The sequence below is a fragment of the Idiotropiscis lumnitzeri genome, chromosome 1 (assembly GCF_059441095.1).
Source record: "Idiotropiscis lumnitzeri isolate Australia: NSW breed Sydney's pygmy pipehorse chromosome 1, RoL_Ilum_1.0, whole genome shotgun sequence".
In the NCBI taxonomy this organism is placed as follows: Eukaryota; Metazoa; Chordata; class Actinopteri; order Syngnathiformes; family Syngnathidae; genus Idiotropiscis; species Idiotropiscis lumnitzeri.
In genome coordinates, this window is record NC_142391.1 from 34,592,789 (window position 1) to 34,614,971 (window position 22,183).

The 22,183-nt window shown below is 38.8% G+C and overlaps 2 protein-coding genes across 2 annotated transcripts; one reads left to right on the forward strand and one right to left on the reverse strand.

Annotated features, from left to right (window-relative positions):
- Window positions 1–321: 321 nt before the first annotated feature.
- On the reverse strand, window positions 322–6,452 carry kctd10 (potassium channel tetramerization domain containing 10). The gene is made up of 7 exons (XM_088297374.1): window positions 6,333–6,452; window positions 4,762–4,972; window positions 2,749–2,918; window positions 2,475–2,561; window positions 2,346–2,398; window positions 2,050–2,245; window positions 322–1,397 (listed from the first exon to the last, which is right to left on the reverse strand). Exons 1-7 carry the CDS (start codon window positions 6,333–6,335, stop codon window positions 1,179–1,181), a joined length of 939 nt encoding a protein of 312 aa, XP_088153500.1. The 5' UTR covers window positions 6,336–6,452; the 3' UTR covers window positions 322–1,178.
- Window positions 6,453–6,648: 196 nt separating this feature from the next.
- Window positions 6,649–21,849, forward strand: ube3b (ubiquitin protein ligase E3B). The gene is made up of 27 exons (XM_088297375.1): window positions 6,649–7,215; window positions 7,309–7,476; window positions 7,574–7,688; window positions 8,491–8,550; window positions 8,632–8,736; window positions 8,817–8,913; window positions 8,995–9,080; window positions 9,617–9,699; window positions 10,041–10,146; window positions 10,222–10,342; window positions 10,430–10,607; window positions 11,524–11,690; window positions 11,789–11,956; window positions 12,043–12,214; window positions 12,286–12,404; window positions 12,805–12,919; window positions 13,010–13,109; window positions 16,727–16,846; window positions 16,919–17,095; window positions 17,178–17,288; window positions 17,367–17,504; window positions 17,597–17,662; window positions 18,084–18,142; window positions 18,223–18,405; window positions 18,520–18,631; window positions 18,701–18,793; window positions 19,586–21,849. The coding sequence occupies exons 2-27, from the start codon at window positions 7,316–7,318 to the stop codon at window positions 19,775–19,777; spliced, it is 3,204 nt and encodes a 1,067-aa protein (XP_088153501.1). The 5' UTR covers window positions 6,649–7,215; window positions 7,309–7,315; the 3' UTR covers window positions 19,778–21,849.
- The last annotated feature ends 334 nt before the right edge of the window (window positions 21,850–22,183 follow it).

Genomic DNA, 22,183 nt, shown 5'->3' on the forward strand with positions numbered 1-22,183 from the left:
TAATCCACTCATGCGCATCAGCTACACAACCTAATGTTGCAATCAAGATAACCGTTTATGGTTAAAGTTGCACAGCAGAAATGTCGCTAATATTACGCCATGTTGCTAAATAAGGTTGGAAACACTTCCAAGTGCAATGCAGCGCTACTACAATCACAAAAAGATTGCGAAAATTCAAACTCAGCGTTATCTTTTAAAGGCAGAATTTTGATGCTTGTGCATGAGACATGATTGCATTTGTGTTTAATAAATTGTGTACAATAGAAGCTTTGTATATTTCCTAGCAATTAAAACACGTCAAACTAAAACAGAAGCAATGAATACATTTGTAGAAATTTATTTGAGATGTATAAATATAAAACATATATGTATATAATTATATATGTTCACTTCTGTACATAAATCTACTAGTGATTGTTACACAAATCAATTTCTAACTGTGCAAAATTGAACTTTCTGTGACAAATTACAGCTCTAATTTCGGTCTCTGTTAAAAAGCAAGTCAAAAGGACTCTGTTCTTGCCAGGGAGCTCTCTGGTTACACGTTCACTCCAACCTCAGCATCCATCCATCATTAAGTCCAGAGAACACCTCAACTGAGGGCTCAAATTGCTGCGGTACAAAATAAGAATTTTGTCGCGTCAACAGAAACTGAAAAAATGTTCATAGTAATAATGGTGGAAGAATTACTGGGAAAATGTTGTCCACCTGTGCGTACTGAAACATAATTACTGGTACATTTAAAAAAATAAAAATAAAACTAAACTAAACAAAAAAGTCCAAGAATAAAACAGTGCCATCTGGTGGCCTCTTCGAGATGACCACTTCAGTGACTGATCACTGAAGCACTCTCAGCCACATGAAAGAGAGAAAAGATCACGTGATACATTTTAGCTGCTTACGTCTTAATTCTTGATCTACTCAGGACCACTTGTGATGAATACACAAACAACAAACGACTTTAGATGAAGCTAAGTATGATTAAGACTGTGATACAAGTGACTGTGAACACTGCAGTCAGACCACAACAAAGAAGACACAGTGGGTACAATAACTGCAGAGCTACACACTAATACAGTCTCCTGGTAATGGATGTAAGCGAGACGCTGTTGAGGAAAGGTGTAAGGCACGGGTGCGGTGCGGTGCGGTGCAAGGCCTCAGCAAAGACGGGTGGGAGGTCACTGGTGGTGGTGTGTGCGGTCGTCGGGTCGTTTGATGTGGATCCTACGAACTCGCTCAATTCGTTCTCGCTCTTCATCTTCGTCCAGATGATGGGATCGTCCTGCAGCGCCCCCTGTTGCCTCCAGCAAAGCGTTGTCTGGCCCCCTCCCGTCATGGGATTCGTATAGGAGGATATTGAGGGTTTCCTCATAGATGCGAGCTTCTGGGAACTCCACCTAGTTCACACATGCAAAGGTACATAAAAGATTAGAGATAACGGGAATTTGGGGTACTTCCAGGTGGCAGAAAATGATTTGCCTACAACTGAATTCAACTGAAAAAATGGACATGAACTTGACAATAATGATTGAGGTTGTGAAGCCAAATAGACCCCAAAAGGTTGAGGAGAAGACATTTCTAAGGGGACAGACTGGGAACCAAACCTCCACCATGGTGTGTGTGGATGACAGTTTATCACAGGTGCAGTATATATATGAAAAGGTTGGCGGCCTTTGAGTAATTGTTCAAACAATAATGGCTTGCCTGCAAGCTAACATCAGCAATATGGAGTTGTATCCGTTTCACATTCAAACCAGCACGTCTATGCCACTGATCCAATCAACAAAAAGTCAATTAATTAGATCAATAATCATGTTAACTATGTGTAAACATGACATTTTTTTAACGAACTTACCTGTTGAAATGTAAAGCACAACAGTTTACCTTGCATTAACATTTTTTCCACTGACATTTCACATACACAAAATAAATCATCAATCAAGCCATTAACCCTGATTTTTCATTTGCTCCGCTTTGCTCAAATGACAAGGAAGTACATGTGACATCATGGTAAAAGGGTCTATAAGGGTGCAAAGTAGATGTCGTCACCTTTGTCTGCTTCTTTTCTGTGGCATAAACAATGGAGGTGCAGCACACTTCAGCTATTTTACGGCCCTGCCCGTAGAAAGACCAGCAGCAAATCTCATCCCCGATCACGTCCTTGATGAAGAGGACACGGCCGTTGAACCGCAATGACAGCTTGTCAAACAGCTCAATATTTTTCAGCATGTTGTCATCAGAATTGCTGAGAGGGAAAAAAGCAATTTCATCATATATAACCAGTTTGAATAATGAACCATGCTCTTATGGAAGTGACATGAGCTTCAGATTGGAGAAGGACTCACCTGGTGTAGGAATATTTGTTGTTGCTTCTGTTATACAGCAGTTTGACTGTAGGCTGGAAAGACACAAAAAAATGTGTTTCAAGCAATTGGCAAAACGGTCTGGCTGTGGAACCCTATTATGCAAGACACCTTATTTGAAGTTGCAATAAGCTTCTGCTCCTCCTTGGATGATGTCATCAGAGGCACTTTACAAAGAGGCTCATACGTTTCTTTGTTCTGCAGGGCAAGAGATTTTAATTTTAATTAAAACATTTTTTGGTGACATACAAAACAACAGGCACAAGTTAACAGGTGAAACAGATGAGAAAATGTGATATAGAATACCATTTTAGAATAATAAAAAAAACAAAACCGGGTGTGCAAACGTGGTGTCAGCTGTAGAGTTGAGAGTGACAGAAAGTACCTGCAAGGCAGCCGTGCATTCATCAGCGAGGCCTTGGACAAGATAATACTTGGCTTCTGCAAGCAGCTCCTCAGTTTCCCGCCGGCTGTCTGGCAACGGCACTGCTCCATCCCTCAGGTAGTTCAAGATAGTTCCAAAATGTTTGCCACAGCGATCAATCAAAATCCAACCTTCACAAGAAATAAGCCATTTGGATTGAAGCCCTTTTGGATAATGCTGTCCATGAATCAACACTTCATGTATTTGACTGTCTTTGTCAACCAGCATCGCAGAATAGATTGTGTCCAACTTTGGGGATTCCACTGTATTTAAATTGCCTCTAAGATGAAAGCCCATATTGTTTAGTCTATGTCAATGTACAAACATTTTTGTTAAGAATTATTTGGTGAAATAACCTCTGCGCTGTGCAAATTCTACTCATCTCTTACCTTGTACTTGACTATTTTGAGTACTCAGGTGATTCAGATTCTGCCATTAGCCTTACTGGGCACATTAAAATAATCTATTACTGAAATGCTTTGCAAAATTGTATGTCTTTTTTTTTTTTGCACGGTGTACTTTATCCTAATTTAGTAATTACAAGACTTTGTAGGATGATTTTGTGTGAGTTGCAGCACCAAATCTTATAAAATATAGGTGAGATCAAAAATAATCCTGGATAAGGAATGAATATATACAATCGAATGGAAGGATTGAGACTGCAATTGGCTGGCAACCAGTCCGGGTTGTGTCTCGCCCACTGCTCGTAGACAGCTGGGATAGGCTCCAGCACGCCCGCAACCCTTTTGAGGATAAGCGGCTCGGATGATGGATGGATGGAAGGATTGAGAAGGTGACTGAGAACTACACACAGGTGCATCTCAATGAATTAAGCATCGGAATTCTCAAATTCACAAATTAAATTTGACCACAGTCACCCCGGGTGTAACTTCAAGGCTCCATCCTGGGCACCTCCTTTATCACATAATGAGAATATCTTCCACAAATACAACATCCACTTTCACTACTATGACATGAATGACAAAACAGTTCCACTTGCTGTCAGTTAGAATTCAAATACTCAAAATCCCTTTTGCTTACTATACAAAGACAAAAGATAAGGCCTTTATACCTGGCCGACACTACAGACTGCCACCACATCTCACACTCAGGCTTTTTTTTTTGGTTTGAAATCAATGTTTTTCTTTTTTGTTTTTCTTTTATGTATTTTCCCCTTTACTGATTGTACGGTATTGCTGCGTGCTTTGAAAAGCATCTTTCAATAAAATGCATTAAAATGCAGCATGTTTTAAGTATAGAAATTGGGCAGTAATTCGCCATTTGAAAAAATACTTTTGATGAATGTTTTTAATGAACCTGTATAACATAGTTAAATTTGAATTTTTTTTAGTGTTTCCCAACTTTTATTGAGCCAAGGCACAAATTGTACCTTTGGCCATCTTGTGGAATAGCATTTAGTTATTTTGTCACTCATTATACGTGACCAACATTGGAAGATGAACAATGTATTGTAGTGGATAAATACATTCCAGGGAAATTCAGTGAAAGTTGATAATTTCCTGTGGTACATTTGAAGATTCCTCACGACGCACAAATGTACCAAGCCTAGTGCCTGACAACCACTGACCTTTTGCATTGAACTACTTGAGTAAATTGACTTTTCCACAATAATTATTACATCTTCTTTTCACGGCCGTGCAGTAAAATCGAAATAAATACATTTAAAGCCAACCCCAAAGGCTTGTGTATTAAATTAATTGCCAAAAACGAACATGAAGGACATTCTTACTCTAATTATAGTTAGCTTTAGTTAGTTTTATAAATGTAAAATGTAGTTTCTGTTAGTTTTCGTTTTTTTTTTGTTTTTTTTAATGAAAGCATTTTCGCTTTTATTTTATTTCGTTAACGAAAATGTTTTTGCAATTTTGGTTTGACTTATTTTGTTAGTTTGCGTTAACTAAAATAACCTTGATTGAGATGGACATGTAGGTATGCATTTCTGGAGCAGCTCACCTTCACTGTCAGTGAGGACCTCCATCCTGCCACTGAACATGGCTTTAAGCATGGTGTCTTGCTTGGTCAGAGTCTGCATTGTTGTGTAGTATAGGGCCCCGCCCACATTTAACTTCACATATTTTGAGCTGGGGCTGGAACCTTTAAACGATGTTCGGGTTGTAGATGCCGGCATTGCCGAGCTCACGGCACTCTCTCCTGACATCTCTTCCTGGAACACAACCAGATATCAACAATCGTGGATGTATTGCCATCTCAATGAGTTGTGCTTCCAAACATTAACAAAGGTGAGCAATTGAAATAACAATTATAAATAATGCTCCCTCCACCCTATTTCACATTTGGGATAAGGTTTTGATGATGGTGTGCTGTCATTTTTTTCCCTCACACATGGCGCAGTGTGCTACTCACAAACAATTCAAATATGGCTTCATTTTTCCAAGTTCTGCTTGGCATATTTCAACCATCACAATTAGATAAAGATCAGACCATATACTAGTACCGGTTCATGCAGACATTTCAAGAAATTTCAAAGGGTTTACATTTGTTTTCCTTGCTCGATTGCTTGCTAAACGGCAATGGAATAATGGTCCTGAAATTAACTGATGTTAAACAGCGCAACAACTAAATTTGACACATCAATACATTTAAAGGTGCATAAACAAAAAGAGAACAGAACTGTGGCATAGCAGCTTCTGTGGAAGATTATCTCCGCCCATGTGATAAAGACAAATGACAGTGATTATTGCAAATACTAATATTGATGATGCCCAGAACTGATGGCGTTTCCTGTTATTGTTCCAACTCATTTAAAACATTAGGATACTCGTTTCAGTATGATGTCAATTGCTTTAAAAAGAGTTTCATGGATCGAAATAAAATACACATTCCAAGTATCAAGGAGGGACATGTTCGAATGAAGAAGTCAGTTTTTCTTTTTCATATTTCCAAACGACACACGTAAATCTTAAAGTTTAATATTAGTGTATTAAATTTCAGTGTGCATAAATAGATTAATTATAATAAAGTGTTTATTTATTACTTAATGGTACGTCAACTCTAAACGTGTTGTTTGACACAAAATTCCATACGAAAGAAAATACAAGTCAGCAAACACATTTCGGAGCTATCGCGATCGTTTCTTTGCAGCGAACAGTTTAATACAATTAAAACTGGCCGATTTCTTAATTAGTTTTGGTGGCTACGAGTCGACCATTTGCATTTCCCCTTTCCTCATTCCAATCATATTAATCTTAGTTTCGGTAGAAAATACATAAAGCGACGAATACGTGGAATTGAAGACTAGAACACAAATTAATTGGCTATCGTTTTAGGGAACATAATCAGCGCTTAGGGCAGGTCATCTCCTCTCCATCAATTGAATAAAAACGAAGTAATTTAATTTGGGAAGGCAATGCTAACGCGCTAGCTCGTGGCTATTTAAATGCTATTTGTGTGCACAAACAAGGGGGAAAAGTCATAACGACAATAGGAATTTGTGTAGCGTTCTCTACATAAATATAGTGGCGAGGTTGTGAGAAGATTTAAAATAGAAATTATCGCACACTCACCATAGAAGCCAAGGCAGACTTGGTAAATGTACTTTGCTAACCTACGTCAGCTATCACCCACTTCTTTCCGCTGTCGGTCATTGGGTGCTAGAGCAGATGAAAATGACGTCACATTCCGCGTTACTCCTTAAAGGGACAGTTACATTATTTGGGTTTATAACGTCGTAAACAATTTAGATTTATAACCAGGACAAGTGTGTCATTACTAACGTTATTGAATTGTGTTTAACCGGATAATAGTTTAATAACATAATATTTATTAGCCCTGGGCACCTTTTCCCCTATGGAGGAGTAACATTAATAATGTCCCCCGTCCCTCACGTACAACGTTAATCTAAAGGCTTCATTCACCACCCGATAAATTGAGTTGGATTTTTTATTTTTCATATCATGGTGGACCTTTTTGCACATCACGCTGATCTAGTAGATAAACATTACTGCAAAATTATTCAGACTCGGAGGTGAATGCTACCCGGAAATCATTCAATGCGACACCGTGGATTAATTGTTTCGGGTCGTGTTCGGATCGCCTCTCATTGTTTACATGTTAAAGTGATATGTAGCGCCCGTGTCTGTGATTGTCATCGGCAAACAATTAACCGTAATCCCGAAATGATGATGATTACCAACAAAACAATGTGAGAAGCTCAACTGTGAGACGATATTTATGCAAGACTTGTCTCGAACTAGCCGTGGATGCTAACTATTTCAGCCCCTTTATCAGTGTGTTGCGCGTTTATGCAGAGATGACGAGTTAGTCCACATAGGTAATCAGCTTTTGCTGCTGCTCAAACCCCGAAGACAACATCACCATGGAGGTGTAGCACCAGGTGAGCCTTCTTGGCACGTCTAAGATCTTATCTCGAGAACTTCTGCAGAACAGGTAAGTGTTGTGAGGAGCTATCAGCATCTATACTACAACAGCACCGTGTGCTATATGGCAGAAAAGTAAGTGATTCAACGCCCCCACCTTCAGGTGCACAATGTTTGGTGCACCTCAAAGCTCGAAGTCTGAATTCCTGGATAAAGCCAGGCAGGCCAGAGAGGAGAGGAAAGGGCAGAAGGAGAAAGAGAGAGCAGCAATCCTCATCCAAGCCCTGGTCAGACGATTTCTGTGTCGCTGCAGACTCCAGAAACAAATAAGGTTCTCCTTACTCTATTGTCAACTTGCAAAACAAACACTGCTTCTCCAACATATCTCCTGCATAAAATTATGTTTTTTTATTTATTATTTTCACCAGGAAAGACTTTGATGACTATTTTGACGCTTCTGCTGCAACATCAAAAAGAAATGCACTTTCCATTTTTAAAATTGCTCGTAAATTACTATTCATTTTCCGCTCAGAGGATAAGATGGTGAGTATAACCACAAACAATGTTTCTTTTTCTAGTTTCAGAGCAGTGTTGTGGTCTCATCTTATTGAAAACTATTTGATATACAGCGTGACAAGCCACAAAATTCGGTACATGACACATATTTTGAGCAATACAAAAGTTGTACTGAAAATACCTTTCGAATTAAAATATTATTTTATAAAATTCTATATGATTGATTATGGTGCACCATTGCTCAATGGGTTGAGTGGTTGTAATAATACAAATATTTAATAATTAATTTTATTTGTGGGCGCCTTTTTAGGGCACTAATTGTACAAAATTAAATAAAAAATGTACAAAAATATAACAGAACATAAAACATCAATTAAAATGGCAAACGATATGGGAAATCTGAAGGTTGTGGGGTTCAATCCTCAACTCTTGGGACCTTGTCGAATTGTCCTTGAGCAATATAGTGAACACCCAATTGCTCCTGATGCTGCGTCATCAGTAGGTGAAGGTAGAGAAGCGCTGTACAAGTAAAAGCCCGTTCACCATTAATTGGCTGTTGCAGCTTGCAAAAGTGTAGAACTGCAATGCATCTTAATAAAGGTGATTTCTAATATTTTAATTACCTAATTTGACCAAATAAATGAAACAACGCCTGGTTTGATGAGCAGTGCTACAACAATACACATTAGACATTAATCACAAATAAGCATAATCAATTGAAAGCAGAATCTTGCATTGAACCTCATTTTATTGTTGTCATCAAATTCTCATTCAAGTTGTGGCCGAGCTTGTGGGCAATTTATAATCTTTAATTTTGCATTTTGGACAGAGGTTTGAAAAGCTCTGTAGGGCTATTCTTGCCAGCATGGAAGTTGAAAATGACCCTAAAGTAAGTATTGTTATGTTTATTTCCTTGCCAAACAACATGACGTGAGTTTTCAAATTGATTGTTTTCACCGTTGGTTCTCAGGTCTGGTATGTGTCTTTGGCGCTCTCCAAAGATCTCACAATCCCTTGGCTGAAACAAATTAAAGATGTGCTATGGACCTGCTGTCAACTACTGAAAAACTTAAAGGTTAATCGAGGTCTTAAATATCAGTAAACACAATATTGAAGATATTAGGTTGCATGATGTATTTGTTTTATGATTCCCAGCCTGATATACTGCAGGACAACAAATTGGTCACACTTTACCTCACCATGCTGGTCACGTTCACGGACACATCAACATGGCGGATTGTGAGAGGGAAGGGTAGGTCAGGAGTCACACGAGCAATGTTAATTTTAGCTGATATTGTCAGGGATCATAGTTTGTTCCTCCTCTTTGTTTTAGGAGAAGCTCTCCGACCTGCTTTGACGAGAATCTGTGAGAATATCATGGGTTATCTCAATCAAAAGGGATTCTATTCAACACTACAGGTTCTGTATCACATTCAGACTTCACTCCCTTGGATCAACATTTGGTACATCTGCACAAAGCAATGAAATCTAATCAGAATATGCATCTACAATTTTGTAAAACTACTGAAATTCTAAATATTGGCCCACTCTCGTGAGGGTAAACAGTTTCAGATAGTGAAGGATGGATAACTCGGCTCTTATTCTTATATAAACTCTCAACGTTTCTGAAGGATAAGCCAAAGTGTCAAAATAATAACAAATGCATAAATACTTTATGCATGCGTAATAAGGATTTCCTTATTTTAAAGTGTTACCACATATTCTTTTAATTATTACCTCTCCAAACATCTTAATCAAAGCTGTGTGACTGAGCCTTTTTAAAGGCAGAATGCACTTATGTTTTAGTCAGGTTATATATTGGATGTCATTGCCATTTGCAGGTGTACCGATAAAGGTTTACTTTCTCGGTTCTGCTCATTAGCAAATTGTGTTACAAGTTTTGACTTTTTCAGCATTGCCAGCTGTCCTTAAGAACATATTTCTCTGTTTTCCAGATTTTGCTGACCAACGGCTTGGCTCGTTCGAAACCAGCTCTCTCAAAAGGCACTTTAACAGCGATCTTTACTCTGTCGCTAAGGTGAGTGAGGTGAAATGGACTTACATTTGAAGGAGGGGGAAAAAATGACAGATTGCACATCTTTGGCCAAAATTATAATCATGATTCTCTCTGATTAATGTTCTATTTATTATTAATAACAACTGTTCATTTTGTTAGGTAAACCATCTGTAATTGTATCACAGTACTTTTCAGCAAACAATATATAAACAGTTTTCAGTGCAAAATGAAACGCTAAGCATAATTTTTAAAATAAATGTTCAGTTATTTGTTCAAATGGAAAAATTTACGATGCACATATCAGCCCCAGATTGATGTATTTCCTTTCCGTTCTTGATTTTTTTTTTTCTTTTTAATATCAGACCAGTCATCGCTGCTCACTTCTCAGACAACCTGCTCAGATCATTCCTCATTCACATCATGTCAGTTCCAGCTGTGACTTCGCACCTGTGTATGCTCACTCCAGAGGTACGAAGCCAGCACTGAATAACATAAGTAACATACTTCAAAATGCAGGTTTTAATGTTGCCTTTCTTGCAACAGTGCATTACTTCCATCCAGACTTATGGCCTTTTAAAGAGGTTTATCCTGTTTCTCAGCCGTGAGGAGCAGTGTTCTGATATCTGTGTGTGTCTTGAGGGGAGCCACACACTCTGCTTACTCGGTACAGTATTTGAGGGCTTGTGCTTAGTCAGGTGATACTTTACAGGTGAAAGAATAATTCACTTCTTTCCCCCCTGTGTTAATTAAGGTAACCTGATTCACTTGGGCTTCCTTAATGAGCGAATCATAGAAGAGGAAACCAATCGCTTTGTGAAGGACCTGACTGACATGTTGTCTTACTGCCAGAGATATGTGTCCCAAAAGAAGTCTAACCTCACCCACTGGCACCCAGTCCTGGGCTGGTTCTCCCAAACTGTAGATTATGGGTGAGTAGCTTTCCTGAACACTTTAATCCGGGTAATGTATGCATTTTAATATTTAATTTAATAAATTATTATAGCGTTAGGCTAGGTTGAGGTTACTGCTTTGAAATGTATTACTATACTATTCAAACAAAAAACAACAGTAGGTACAAGAAAATAAGACCTATTTATTCCAAACATTTAGGTTACATAAATTTCACCTCAAAAATGAGAATTCACTACACGAGACTAAAATAAGTACAAAATGAATTATAGGACCCTAAGAAATAACCCTAATAAAGTCAATAAAAATTATGATATTTGAGGTGCAAAATAACAATTTAAGTTTACTTAAATTCATCCTGAATCATTTTTTTTCACATTCAATATATGGTGGGAACGGAATGTGGAATGGACTGTTGGTACGGATTAGAATGATTGGGACACCCCCCTAGTTTCTCCGGCTTCCTCCCACATTCCAAAAACATGTATGTTAGGTTCAAAGAAAACTCTTGATTGTTCATAGGTGTGAATGTGAGTATGAGTGGTTGTTTGTCTGTTTTTGCCCATTTCTTTCTTTCTTAATTTATTTCTATTGTTGTTGTTTGCGGAGGTTTAGAAATGCTCTGCAATGCACCATACAAAGTGGTGCTTCTAATATTAATGCAGCCTTTACCATATAACTGAATAAAAAAAATGTAAACCACTCTTTGTGTGTTGAACTGCAGTTTTATCCAACAACAATGAAAATATAGACAATCTGACATTTTAAATGAAATGACATATTTTTTTGGTCAGTTGAGAGTTACAAGCATTTGCGATGAAGCTACAGTATTGTATTGCATTTTATACAGGTTTATCTAATGTTGTGGCCACTGTGTGTGTGTTTGCACTGACTCTCTTTTAAGATGCCGCAATTCCCATTTGCTCCTTCTTGCAGTCTTAATGAATCAATGCCACTGGTCACCAAGCAGCTGCAGTATCTGTGGGGTGTGCCTGTCATTCGGACCCTCTTCAGTGATGTCCTCTCTAAGAAGCTCGAGAGTCAGGAGCCCACTCCCTCACCCGCACAACCTAGCACATCGCAAAATAACCTGCCAGTTAAAAGTTGGTTATGAATCCATGTTTTTCTTTTTTATCTTATAATTGCTTTTGGTGGTAAAGCTAATGGACGCAAGAATCTATTTCTCTCCTCTCCTTAACAGGCCTCTTTAAGCGAGCTTTTCAGAAGTCCGCTTCTGTTCGAAACATCTTGAAGCCGGTTGGGGGAAAGCGAGTGGACTCGGCTGAAGTTCAGAAGGTGTGCAGCATTTGTGTGCTCTACCAAACTGCTCTGTCCACACTGACGCAAATTAGACTCCAGATTCTCACCGGTCAGTACCAGGGCCAATAAATAATTTGTTGAAATATTTGGAGATGTATAATGGGACAGTCGCTACGTTGCGTTTTCTACGTGCAGGTCTGACACACCTTGATGACCTCCTCCCCAAGTTGTGGGCTTTTATCTGTGAACTTGGCCCACAGGGAGGCCTCAAACTTTTCATGGAGTGTCTCAACAATGACACAGAAGAGTCCAAGCAGCTCCTGGCTATGCTCATGCTTTTCTGTGACTGTTCACGGCACCTCATCACGTAATTGGGATTTGTTTTATTCCATGGTTTTGAATTGTATGTGTTCATCAGTTGTTGTCTATGTGTTTCAGAATCCTGGATGACATTGAAGTCTATGAAGAGCAGACCTCCTTCAAAATAGAGGAGCTCATCACTATCTCTTCATTTCTTAACACATTTGTGTACAAAATGATATGGGATGGTATCCTAGGTGAGTGAACCAGTTTTCTGTTATTGCATTTTTATGGCTATGGGAATGTTTTTGTCTGAAATTGTTCAATGTTTTAATAAAAATCTATGGTGATAATAGTAAAAATGTTGTACATATGCAAACAGGCTGCTTAATTAGGTAATCAAACGAGTTGCCATAAAAAAGTCGTAAGAAAAATGTGATCTGTACAGAAAGATGATTTTGCCTTTTTTTTTTGAGAGATACACTCAGTTGTTAATTTGAAAATGTTGATCATTGGGGTTGTAGTTTGCAGTGGTCTAGAACTGCATTGCCAGACATAACTGGAGATAGTGGAGCTCATTATACTGTGCATGATGTTATAATACAGCAATTGCTTGTCCATAGAAATGTGCAAAACTTACTCTTGTGTTTCTAACAGAGAACGCAAAGGGGGAGAAACTGGAATTATTCCACAGTGTTCACGGATGGTTGATGGTGCTTTACGAACGTGACTGCAGGCGAAGATTTACCCTTGATGACCACTGGTTACGCAAGTAAATTCAAACTGAGAATGTGTCTCCACGTTTGAAACGGGGATTAATTTGAAAAGATCATCTTTTTCATCTTCCATCTGTTGCATTCAGGGACTTAAAACCCAGCTTGTTGTTCCAAGAGCTTGAGAAAGGCAAGAAAAGAGCCCAGCTGATACTGCAATATATCCCACATGTTATTCCTCATAAAAATGTGAGTTATTATATTGTAATTGTTGTTTGCATTATAAAATAATAATAACGGGCAGACGAGAGTTAATTTCTGAAGCCTGAAGTATTTACTGGATGTGTTGAGAAAACACGACTGCCAAACTTCCATCCATCCGAGCCATTTATCCTCACGAGGGATGCGGGGGTGTTGTAGCCTATCCCAGCTGTCGTCGGACAGTAGGCGGGGTGCATCTTGAAATGGTTGCCAGCTAATCGAAGGGCACACAAAGACAAAGGCTTTGCCATAGTTACAATGTCCGGTTTGAACAATACTTACCCATAAACACATTTATAATTTCATATGAGTATAAATTGCGAAAGCTCGTGACCAAAATGTAGCAATCAATATGTGTCGGGTACATGCAAATAATTAATTTTATCCCAATAATTCTTTTTGTTCTCATTCATGTCTTCCACTAATTTACTCGTCATTACTCCTGCACCCTGCGACCCTGGTGAGGATAAGCGGTTTGGATAATGGATCAATGGATATTATTATTATTATTTTAATATATAATTCTTTCAAGCCGAGTACGAATTTATCACACAGTTGGCGGAAGGCCTTGTGTTCTTGAAAAGCAACTGCACAAGGAACGAAGATACCACGAATACAATTTCTCTTTGGTCCTTGGTTTACTCTTTAAATTTGTTCCTTGTGTTTAAATTATTGATATGTTGTTTGTTATTAGTACAATTTTATATAAAGGGAAAATAATAGTTGATTTTTTTTTTTTTTACTTATTTATGTACCGTATTTTCCGGGCCATAGGGCGCTCTTTAAAGTCCCTAATCTTCCCCAAAACCAACAAAGCGCCTTGTAAAGCGACGCACCCATTATATGGACTAAGCATCACTCGCGACCATCAACCCTTTTACTCATTGGGCTGTTCGGAGTGCATGTTAACACACCCTGCTGGACAAAGTCTGAGTCATTTATGCTTCAAATTGACCGTGACTTATACATTATGTGACTATGGTGTTTGGGTGATGGTGTAGGAGAAAGCTGGACAAAAGGGCAGCTGTCCACAATGTTGTAGTCTGTTATTGCAAGCAAGAAACGTCCCAGGTTTAGACAACAGACTGCAAAAAGCCCAAAGCACAACAGCACATCTCTCTAAACAGCCATGTGATTGGCTGAGTCTGAGTAGCTCCCAAGAAGCCATTGCTGTAATTGGCTAAGGCTGCGTGGCTCCCAAGAAGCCATTGCTATAATCTTTTTGTGTTATTTTTATTTCTTTTGGGTATATAGATGGCATGAGAGATACATGTTTTGTGTTAATCTTATTTCTTTGTTTCATTGTTTGCTTGTATGCTGAGTTTTTTTTTTTGGTTTTGATTTGAAACCGTGACTCTAAGGAGTGTGGTGACCAGTGAAGTCCCTCCCCTGACGTTGTCTCGTAGACTATTGCTAAGACACCTCTTACTGGTTAGAGTCATTGTTATTGGCAGTGATTCCTAGTAGTTTCATGATGTCTGTCATTGTAACGGGGTGATATCTCTGGCAACGATCCCTTAGGGGGTTGAGTCATGGTGGCTGACAGCAGCTAGCGCTAGCGCGAGCAGCTGAGCTAGCTAGCGCCTTGTAGTGCGGCGCGTCTAGTATATCCATTAAATACGGAATTAGCACCCTCAACTGGTGTTGCGCCCTTTGATGCAGCGCGTCTTGTGGCCGTACAAATACGGTATTTATTTTTGTAACATTTATTATCACAAATAACAGAAAAAGATACAGAAACCGCCAGTTTTGAGATAACTGAGGAACTTTTGAGCATGGAGTCACCGAAGGGGAAAACGCGAGCAGATTCATTGACACAAACATACTACCTGGATGAGAGCTATTTTGCACATTTGTAAGACGCAGTCATCAGTGCACACTGTTAGTAAATCGGGTTGTTCATTTATTTGCGTGTGCTTACTGTGCTATGAGGTTTGCACACTTCACAACACACTAGTGTATCTGGCTCAAACACTCTATCCAAATGTTCCCGGCCCCTCTTTCAAAATTTAGATCCCATTGTAGCCTGCAAGTCAAAAAGTGTTCCCCCCCTACTGTAGTCAATGTAAAGCTTGTGTGGCAGTATAGATTTACTAGTCACTAAACCTAAATCAACACACAGCAATTATTGTTGAAAAAGCTGGCAACACAAGTGGGCACATCCTTGATTATACCTTTACATGTTGTTCAAACATGTAATATTTACCTGTCCGCCTCATCTAATCCACGGTTCTCCAGCCTCACTGGACCAAAAAAAGTGGTATCATTTTGCTGTTACATCTGGTGCTTTGGTTACAATTCTTTCATATTGGCCACTGGATGTTCAACATGGCACCTCATGTGAGAACTCTGAGAATTTGAGAATCTGAATTGTTGCACTCCACAGAGATTGAATAGGCTATAAGAAGGCTGGTAGTAACTCGAAACTGAGCAAGTGCATGATGGTCAAGGCTATTCAGTGGTTTAACGAGACAAGTTCCGGTTGGAACTGGCCTCACCGACGTCAACCAAAGAAATTGAGTCCTTGTGCTCTGTGTCAACTCCAGAAATTGGTTTGAAAAACAGATGCATGAGCGTATTAATGATTAGACCATATTCTGTATGGCTGCTTCAAGTTGGTCTGCATGGCTTACATGAAATACCACAAACAGTTTGGTGAAAGCAAGCAGTACAAAAGCATGAATTACTGAAACCATGTTCTGTGGTCTGACAAGACCACGTAAGATAAGATTGTTTGGTTCACAGTACAGTTAAGATAATTTTGTTTTGCCCACAGTCAAGCACGGTGGCGTTAGCGACATGATTGCTGTGGTTCATTGATAGAAACATGAGTTGCAACATGTACTGTGACATCCTGAAACAGAGCATGATCCCCCTCCTTTCACAAACTGAGAAATGAAAAGTTATGTCTTCTTACCTGAATTCGATATTAGCCTGTGCAACTCTGGTGAATTGCATGGCCAAAAGTTTCAAGGCAGTGCCCGCATAAAAATATTGGCACTTAAGGCACAATTTGGATATGTCCAATGTGAGGTGTTGCCTGACTTTATTTTCAGACAACAGTAAATCTATACTGCTTTGTAAGCTGTAAACGTTAGTTCTATACAAATATCCTTTCCCTAGTATTCCCTCTTGAGAAAATGTTGTAAAATCGTTCTGAAATCTGGTCACGCCCAAACACTCACATGCAGACCAGCCATAGCCACGTTAAATGCCACCCATGCAAGCCCCCGTCTCTTAAATCCACATATCAGTCTCAGAGATACTATTAAATAATATTATCATCCTTATTATTATTACAATACATACCACTCTTATACATTTTATGCTTGCAACTTTGAGTGTGTTTCAAATTGTGTGAAACGTGATTTAATCTGTACAGTTCGTTAAATCTATTATGGGTGGGTGGAATATATATACCCGTGATGAATGGATTCACTGTAAATGAAATATTCCCACATCATCTTGCATACTTCTGCTAACTAACATACACATGGTAATGAAAAGAGGAGGTGGTAATGCGTGAATCTTGACATCATAAAGTTCAGGTTTTTTTTTTTTTTCCTCTGAAAGTGTACAATGTGTTTGCTCTTTGGTCATTTCAGAGGGTGCTGCTTTTTCGGAACATTGTCACCAAGGAAAAAGAGAATCTTGGGTTAATAGAAACCAGCTCTGCCTCGCCGCATGTCACCCATATTACCATTCGCCGTTCACGCATGTTAGAGGTACAGACACAAATCAGATGGATTATGGGAAATGTTTGTGCTGTTTCCGTTAATGTGTGTCCCATATGTTAGGATGGCTATGATCAGCTCCGCCGTTTACCTGTGAATTCCATAAAAGGCGTCATTCGTGTGAAATTTGTGAACGACCTGGGGGTTGATGAAGCTGGTATCGATCAAGATGGTGTGTTTAAAGAGTTTCTAGAAGAGATTATTAAGAAAGTATTCAACCCTGCTCTCAACCTATTCAAGGTAAATCATCCATTATAAAAAAACCCAAATATTTAAATTCTTGTTTTCAAGCAGATTCAGCTTTTTTTCGTCTTCTTGGCAGACCACAAGCGGAAATGAGAGGCTGTATCCTTCCCCTACTTCCTACATCCACGAGAACCATCTGCAGCTCTTTGAGTTTGTGGGGAAGATGTTAGGGAAAGCCATATATGAGGTGTTTGTGACACATGAAGAATTGTTTCCGTGTATTTGTGCTCATCCTGGAATATTGTGATATTTTGTGTGCGTTTAGGGCATTGTGGTGGATGTCCCTTTTGCCTCCTTTTTCCTCAGTCAAGTGTTGGGTCATCACCACAGCACTTTCTACAGCTCCATTGATGAACTGCCCTCGTTGGACTCGGAGTTTTACAAGAACCTCACCTCCATTAAGGTTTAGTAAATCTTGGCTTGTCATTTGTATAACCCCCACAGGCTGTAGATTGCTGTCTACACGATACTTTATATTTGCATGCATGTTTACAGCGCTATGATGGAGATGTGGGGGATCTGGGACTCTCGCTATCCTATGATGAAGATGTTATGGGACAGGTAAGAGTTGAAACAAATCAAGACCTCCAAGGTGGTGCACAATTGCTGCCGGTGTACCTCCAATTTGTTGAAAAAAATCCCAATAAGAAGATTGAAATGAATGAAATCTATTCCAGAGTCAAACTGTAGTCGAGTCCTCAGAAATGTATTTATATAGGCCTTAATCACAGAAAAGTCTGAAAGGGATTCACATGCCCGCAGTTGACAAATATTAACGACATCTTCTGATCTAAAGCCTTCACATAATTTTGTGTGAAAAATTTGATAACCAGTGAAATATTTTGTTAAATATTTAAATGATCTTAACTCTCATAACAACAACTGTTGATTTAAAAAATTGACAAGACATACTTTTCTATAAATTTTGGATGAATCGCAAACTGTGTGACAAAATAACAAATTGCTCTATTTTTCCATACAGCTGGTTTGTCACGAGTTGATACCTGGAGGGAAGACCATGCCAGTCACAAATGAAAATAAGTATGCTCGCCACCATCCAAGTTTTAAAAATGTACACCATATTGGTTCTATGGTTCTAGTTTGTCTCATTTGCTCTGCAGGTTCAGCTACATTCACCTCATGGCTCACTTTCGGATGCACACTCAGATTAAGGAGCAAACGGCAGCTTTCATCCGAGGCTTTCGCAGCATCATCAACCCGGAATGGTTGCACATGTTTTCGACACCCGAGGTTCAGCGTCTAGTCTCAGGCGACAACGCTGAAATTGACTTGGATGATCTCAAGTACGTACTTCATCTTCTTCTCTGTGGCGTGAGACTTTGGATAACTGTTTACATACTTTGTTTTAGTTTCTTCTTCCCATTTGACTTTTTTGCTTTTCTGTCTGTATGATTTAGGAAGCACACAGTCTATTATGGAGGTTTTCACAGCAGCCATCGTGTCATCATCTGGCTGTGGGACATCTTGTCCAGTGATTTCTCGGCTGAGGAGAGGGCAATGTTTCTCAAAGTATGCCCATTTCTTGTCGAATTCATTTGTATCATGCTGTCTCCTTGAACTCATTTTACTCTTGTGTAGTTTGTTACCAGCTGCTCAAGACCTCCTCTCCTGGGTTTTGCCTACCTCAAGCCACCTTTTTCAATCCGTTGTGTGGAAGTGTCAGACGATCAGGTGAGGCCGTTGCTCAGTATTATTTATAGATAGCATAAAAAGTGGTCAAGCACAATTTAAGGAGGTTTCGTAAAAGGAAAACTACAGTACCTAAAATAGCATCTCTTGAATTTTTTTTTCATCCTTGTAGATTGTCTCGTTGAAACAATTTTATGGTATGCGTGTACAATATTATGAATATGGTGGCTCTATGTTATAAAGACAAAAAGACGTTGTAGACATTTAAAGGTCCTGCAGTTGTTTGTCACTTCCCCCCTTCGCCATTCAGTTGAATTTGGGAGGAAGTGCTTGGGCATGTCTTGCTGAATGCAATAGTAGGTTACCATATTGGAGGATCGCTGGTGGGATTCATTTTGATCACATAAACCACAAAAATCTTTCAGGAGCAGTGTTTAGCAGACGGCAATAATTAACCAAATTAAGACGACAGTTTTTTTTTCCTGATCACGTCACTCATTTGCTAAGTCACAGGGCTCAATGATGCATAAATGTGGATATGACAAGTTATTTATACTAGGCTGTTTAAATCGTAAATTAGGGGCTTATACAACTTAATTTTACAGTAGAATTCTTAGTGTTGCTTGCCTTTGAAAACATATTAATGAAAGGAAAAAAAAACAATCTTTACAAGATTTGCTTTGCAATGTCCCAGCCTTAGTATATCAGTGTTTTAATTTTGTTTTTTAAACCAGCACAGAATCTGAACGTGTAGTAAAAAAAGAAGCTATGGACGTTTTTGTCTTGAGTCTGTCTTTCTATCGTGAAACCTTCATGTTTATTTCTTGTGGCCAGGACACGGGGGACACCCTTGGCAGCGTGCTCAGAGGCTTTTTCACAATCCGTAAAAAGGAGCCTGGTGGTCGGTTGCCCACTTCGTCCACATGCTTCAACCTGCTCAAGCTGCCCAACTACAGCAAGAAGAGCATCTTGCGTGACAAGCTGCGCTACGCCATCAGTATGAACACTGGCTTTGAGCTTTCGTAATACAGAAGTGTTGCAAAAGGACAATCTGCACAGGATGAAGCCGCGTGACCAGAGAGTGCGTCTGAGGAAATTTCTACAAAGTAGAGGAGTGATGAAGGGCAACAAGCTCTCCTTTTGTCTTATTTTAACATCTGCAGGATGACTATTTAACTCCCTTCCAGCAATCCAGGGGATGCTGTTTTTTGCAGCACAATCTAATTTCGTCGTATATAGTATTCAACTCCATGAAATCCATATTTATGGTTACTCGATCTCAGTTTCTCAGGCCTAACATCTTATTTCTTAGATTGAACACTCCCACCACGTGAGAACTGGAAAGCAATACAGATGCAATGCAAGCCATTAGACCAGTGAAAACTAAGTGATGCATTGGTAATACACTTACAATTTTGAACTTTGGTATCCAAGCATCTTTGAGAGGATATTAAATAAGTCGTAATGTGTTTGGCGTTGCATAAATGTAATTTGTCCAAGTCGAAGACAAATGAGTTTGTCTTCAATCTCCGTAACGCAGGACTCTGTTTTCCTGTGCTGATCTCACTTAATTTCCTCCCTCTTAAAGACACAGACTGTCAAGTTTTTATGAACATTGTTGTGAATTAAAAGATCTAAGATAGGCTTCATTTGTGGTGGAGCACCAGAATATCTGGATATGTAAGATTCTATTTAGCTTTTTTCTTAACTTTTTTTTTTTAAATCAGAAGTGATGTCTGCTTTTGCATCTTTTATCTGTGACAAAAATGCCTGGAAATATCTTGTCACATCTCAAATTTACTGCGGTTTTGTACTTCATAGAATAGCTATAAAACCAGAACTTTGCTCACTACACCTTTTAAATAACGCTGAGTGCCTCATGTATCGCCATCCTCCCCATGCTACCACTAAGACCAAGTCTCCTATTACAAAAGTGAAAACAATATTGTTGTATATTGGAAATAAGCCATAGAAGCAGAGGCTGGGCTTATTCTCTGAAACCCAACTACTGTAATACCACTAGAACGACTACAACATAATAGTCTTGAGGCTACGACGATGCTCTACTATGGACTTTGTAAGCCATGTTGTGAAGAATTATCTGTTCTAACAAGCCTCTCAACATGATGTCATGGACTGGATCACCAGCCTAATTGCGTGATGTTCCGTTGGGTGGTCATGCTTTGGTAAAGTGTTTCTGCTCTTGGTTTGCTTTTCGGGCTAAGTGTCATCTAGTGGAGACTTACCTGAAATCAAAATACAGCTTTCAAAAAAAAAAAAAAAAAAAAGTTGTAAAACTGAGCATAAAATCTCAAGCAAATCTGTCATTATGCAAAAAGAAAAGTAAAAAACTTTGTCATTACCTACCACCGTACAAAGTCAACACTACCATTGTACAAACCAGCAGCTTTTGTGAAAACAACACAGTTTGGATTAAAAGGCAACAATTCTTAACAGAAACAAGAGTTGGTTCACACAATGAATTCCTGGCGATCATCATATTTACTTAAATATTCTGTCAACATAAGTCTGGATAACCCTGTCCAAATTCCAGCTTTTAGTATTATGAAAAAAGGAGACCAAGACAAATGATTTTAAAATCTATTCAATGATAATGTGACCTGTAACCAGTAAAACACAACTGGATTTTTTTTCTTTTTTTAAAGAAATGATATGATTTAATTGGTGCCAATTGTATGCTGACCCCCATTTAACGCGGGTATAAATGGGATTGATTGATTCTGAACACGGCCACATCCAAGTGATAAGAGCGTGTGCTGTTCATTTGTTGATCTCAGTTATTTTTTTACTTAACCCCCCCGAAAGATGTTTGATGATTCTCATACGTTGTATAGGTCCATAGGTCACATAAATGGTGGAGACAGTTTTTGAAATGACCAAAGCTGGCATTTGAACAGGGTGTGTAGACATATCTACTGCACCTAATTATAATTATTGGACTCTCAAATACGTTACCACCCCAGTGACCAACAAATGTACCCTAAAAGGTGCAATGATTTCCTTTTTTGTAAGTGTTACTTTTGAATACACAATTATGTAGCGGCGGCTATTTTTTTATGTCAATGTGTTCTACGCAATTAAATTTCACGCCGATGAACAAGATGAATCACAAAACGGTTACAAGTATTTTTTTAATATGTATTATATATATTCTCACGTCTCAGATTTTTTTCTTTATTATTATTCAAATATCCGGTGTTTTCTCCAATTCGCTAGGAGACATTACATTTGGTGGACTCTATTAGTGACTCGTCATCAAATGCAGGTCCTAACTCTAGAGTGCTACCCAACAAAATATTGCGTAGAACTGGTTGACATTTAAATGTAGTCTACCATTCCAAATTCTACTAATGGTACTTGCATTACCTGGGCTTTGAAAAGTGCATCCAAAATTAAAAACAGAGGAGCTGT

Bases quoted from the DNA above. Each gene is read 5' to 3' on its own strand.
- kctd10 (XM_088297374.1), bottom strand. The intron at 2,562-2,748 runs GTACTTTCTGTC...CTTGCCCTGCAG, and splicing joins AATGCACGGCTGCCTTGCAG to AACAAAGAAACGTATGAGCC. The intron at 2,399-2,474 runs GTGTCTTGCATA...GTGTCTTTCCAG, and splicing joins TTATTGCAACTTCAAATAAG to CCTACAGTCAAACTGCTGTA.
- ube3b (XM_088297375.1), top strand. From the start codon at position 7,316: ATGTTTGGTGCACCTCAAAGCTCGAAGTCTGAATTCCTGGATAAAGCC. The intron at 8,914-8,994 runs GTAGGTCAGGAG...TCTTTGTTTTAG, and splicing joins GCGGATTGTGAGAGGGAAGG to GAGAAGCTCTCCGACCTGCT. The intron at 17,096-17,177 runs GTAAATCATCCA...TCTTCTTGGCAG, and splicing joins CTGCTCTCAACCTATTCAAG to ACCACAAGCGGAAATGAGAG.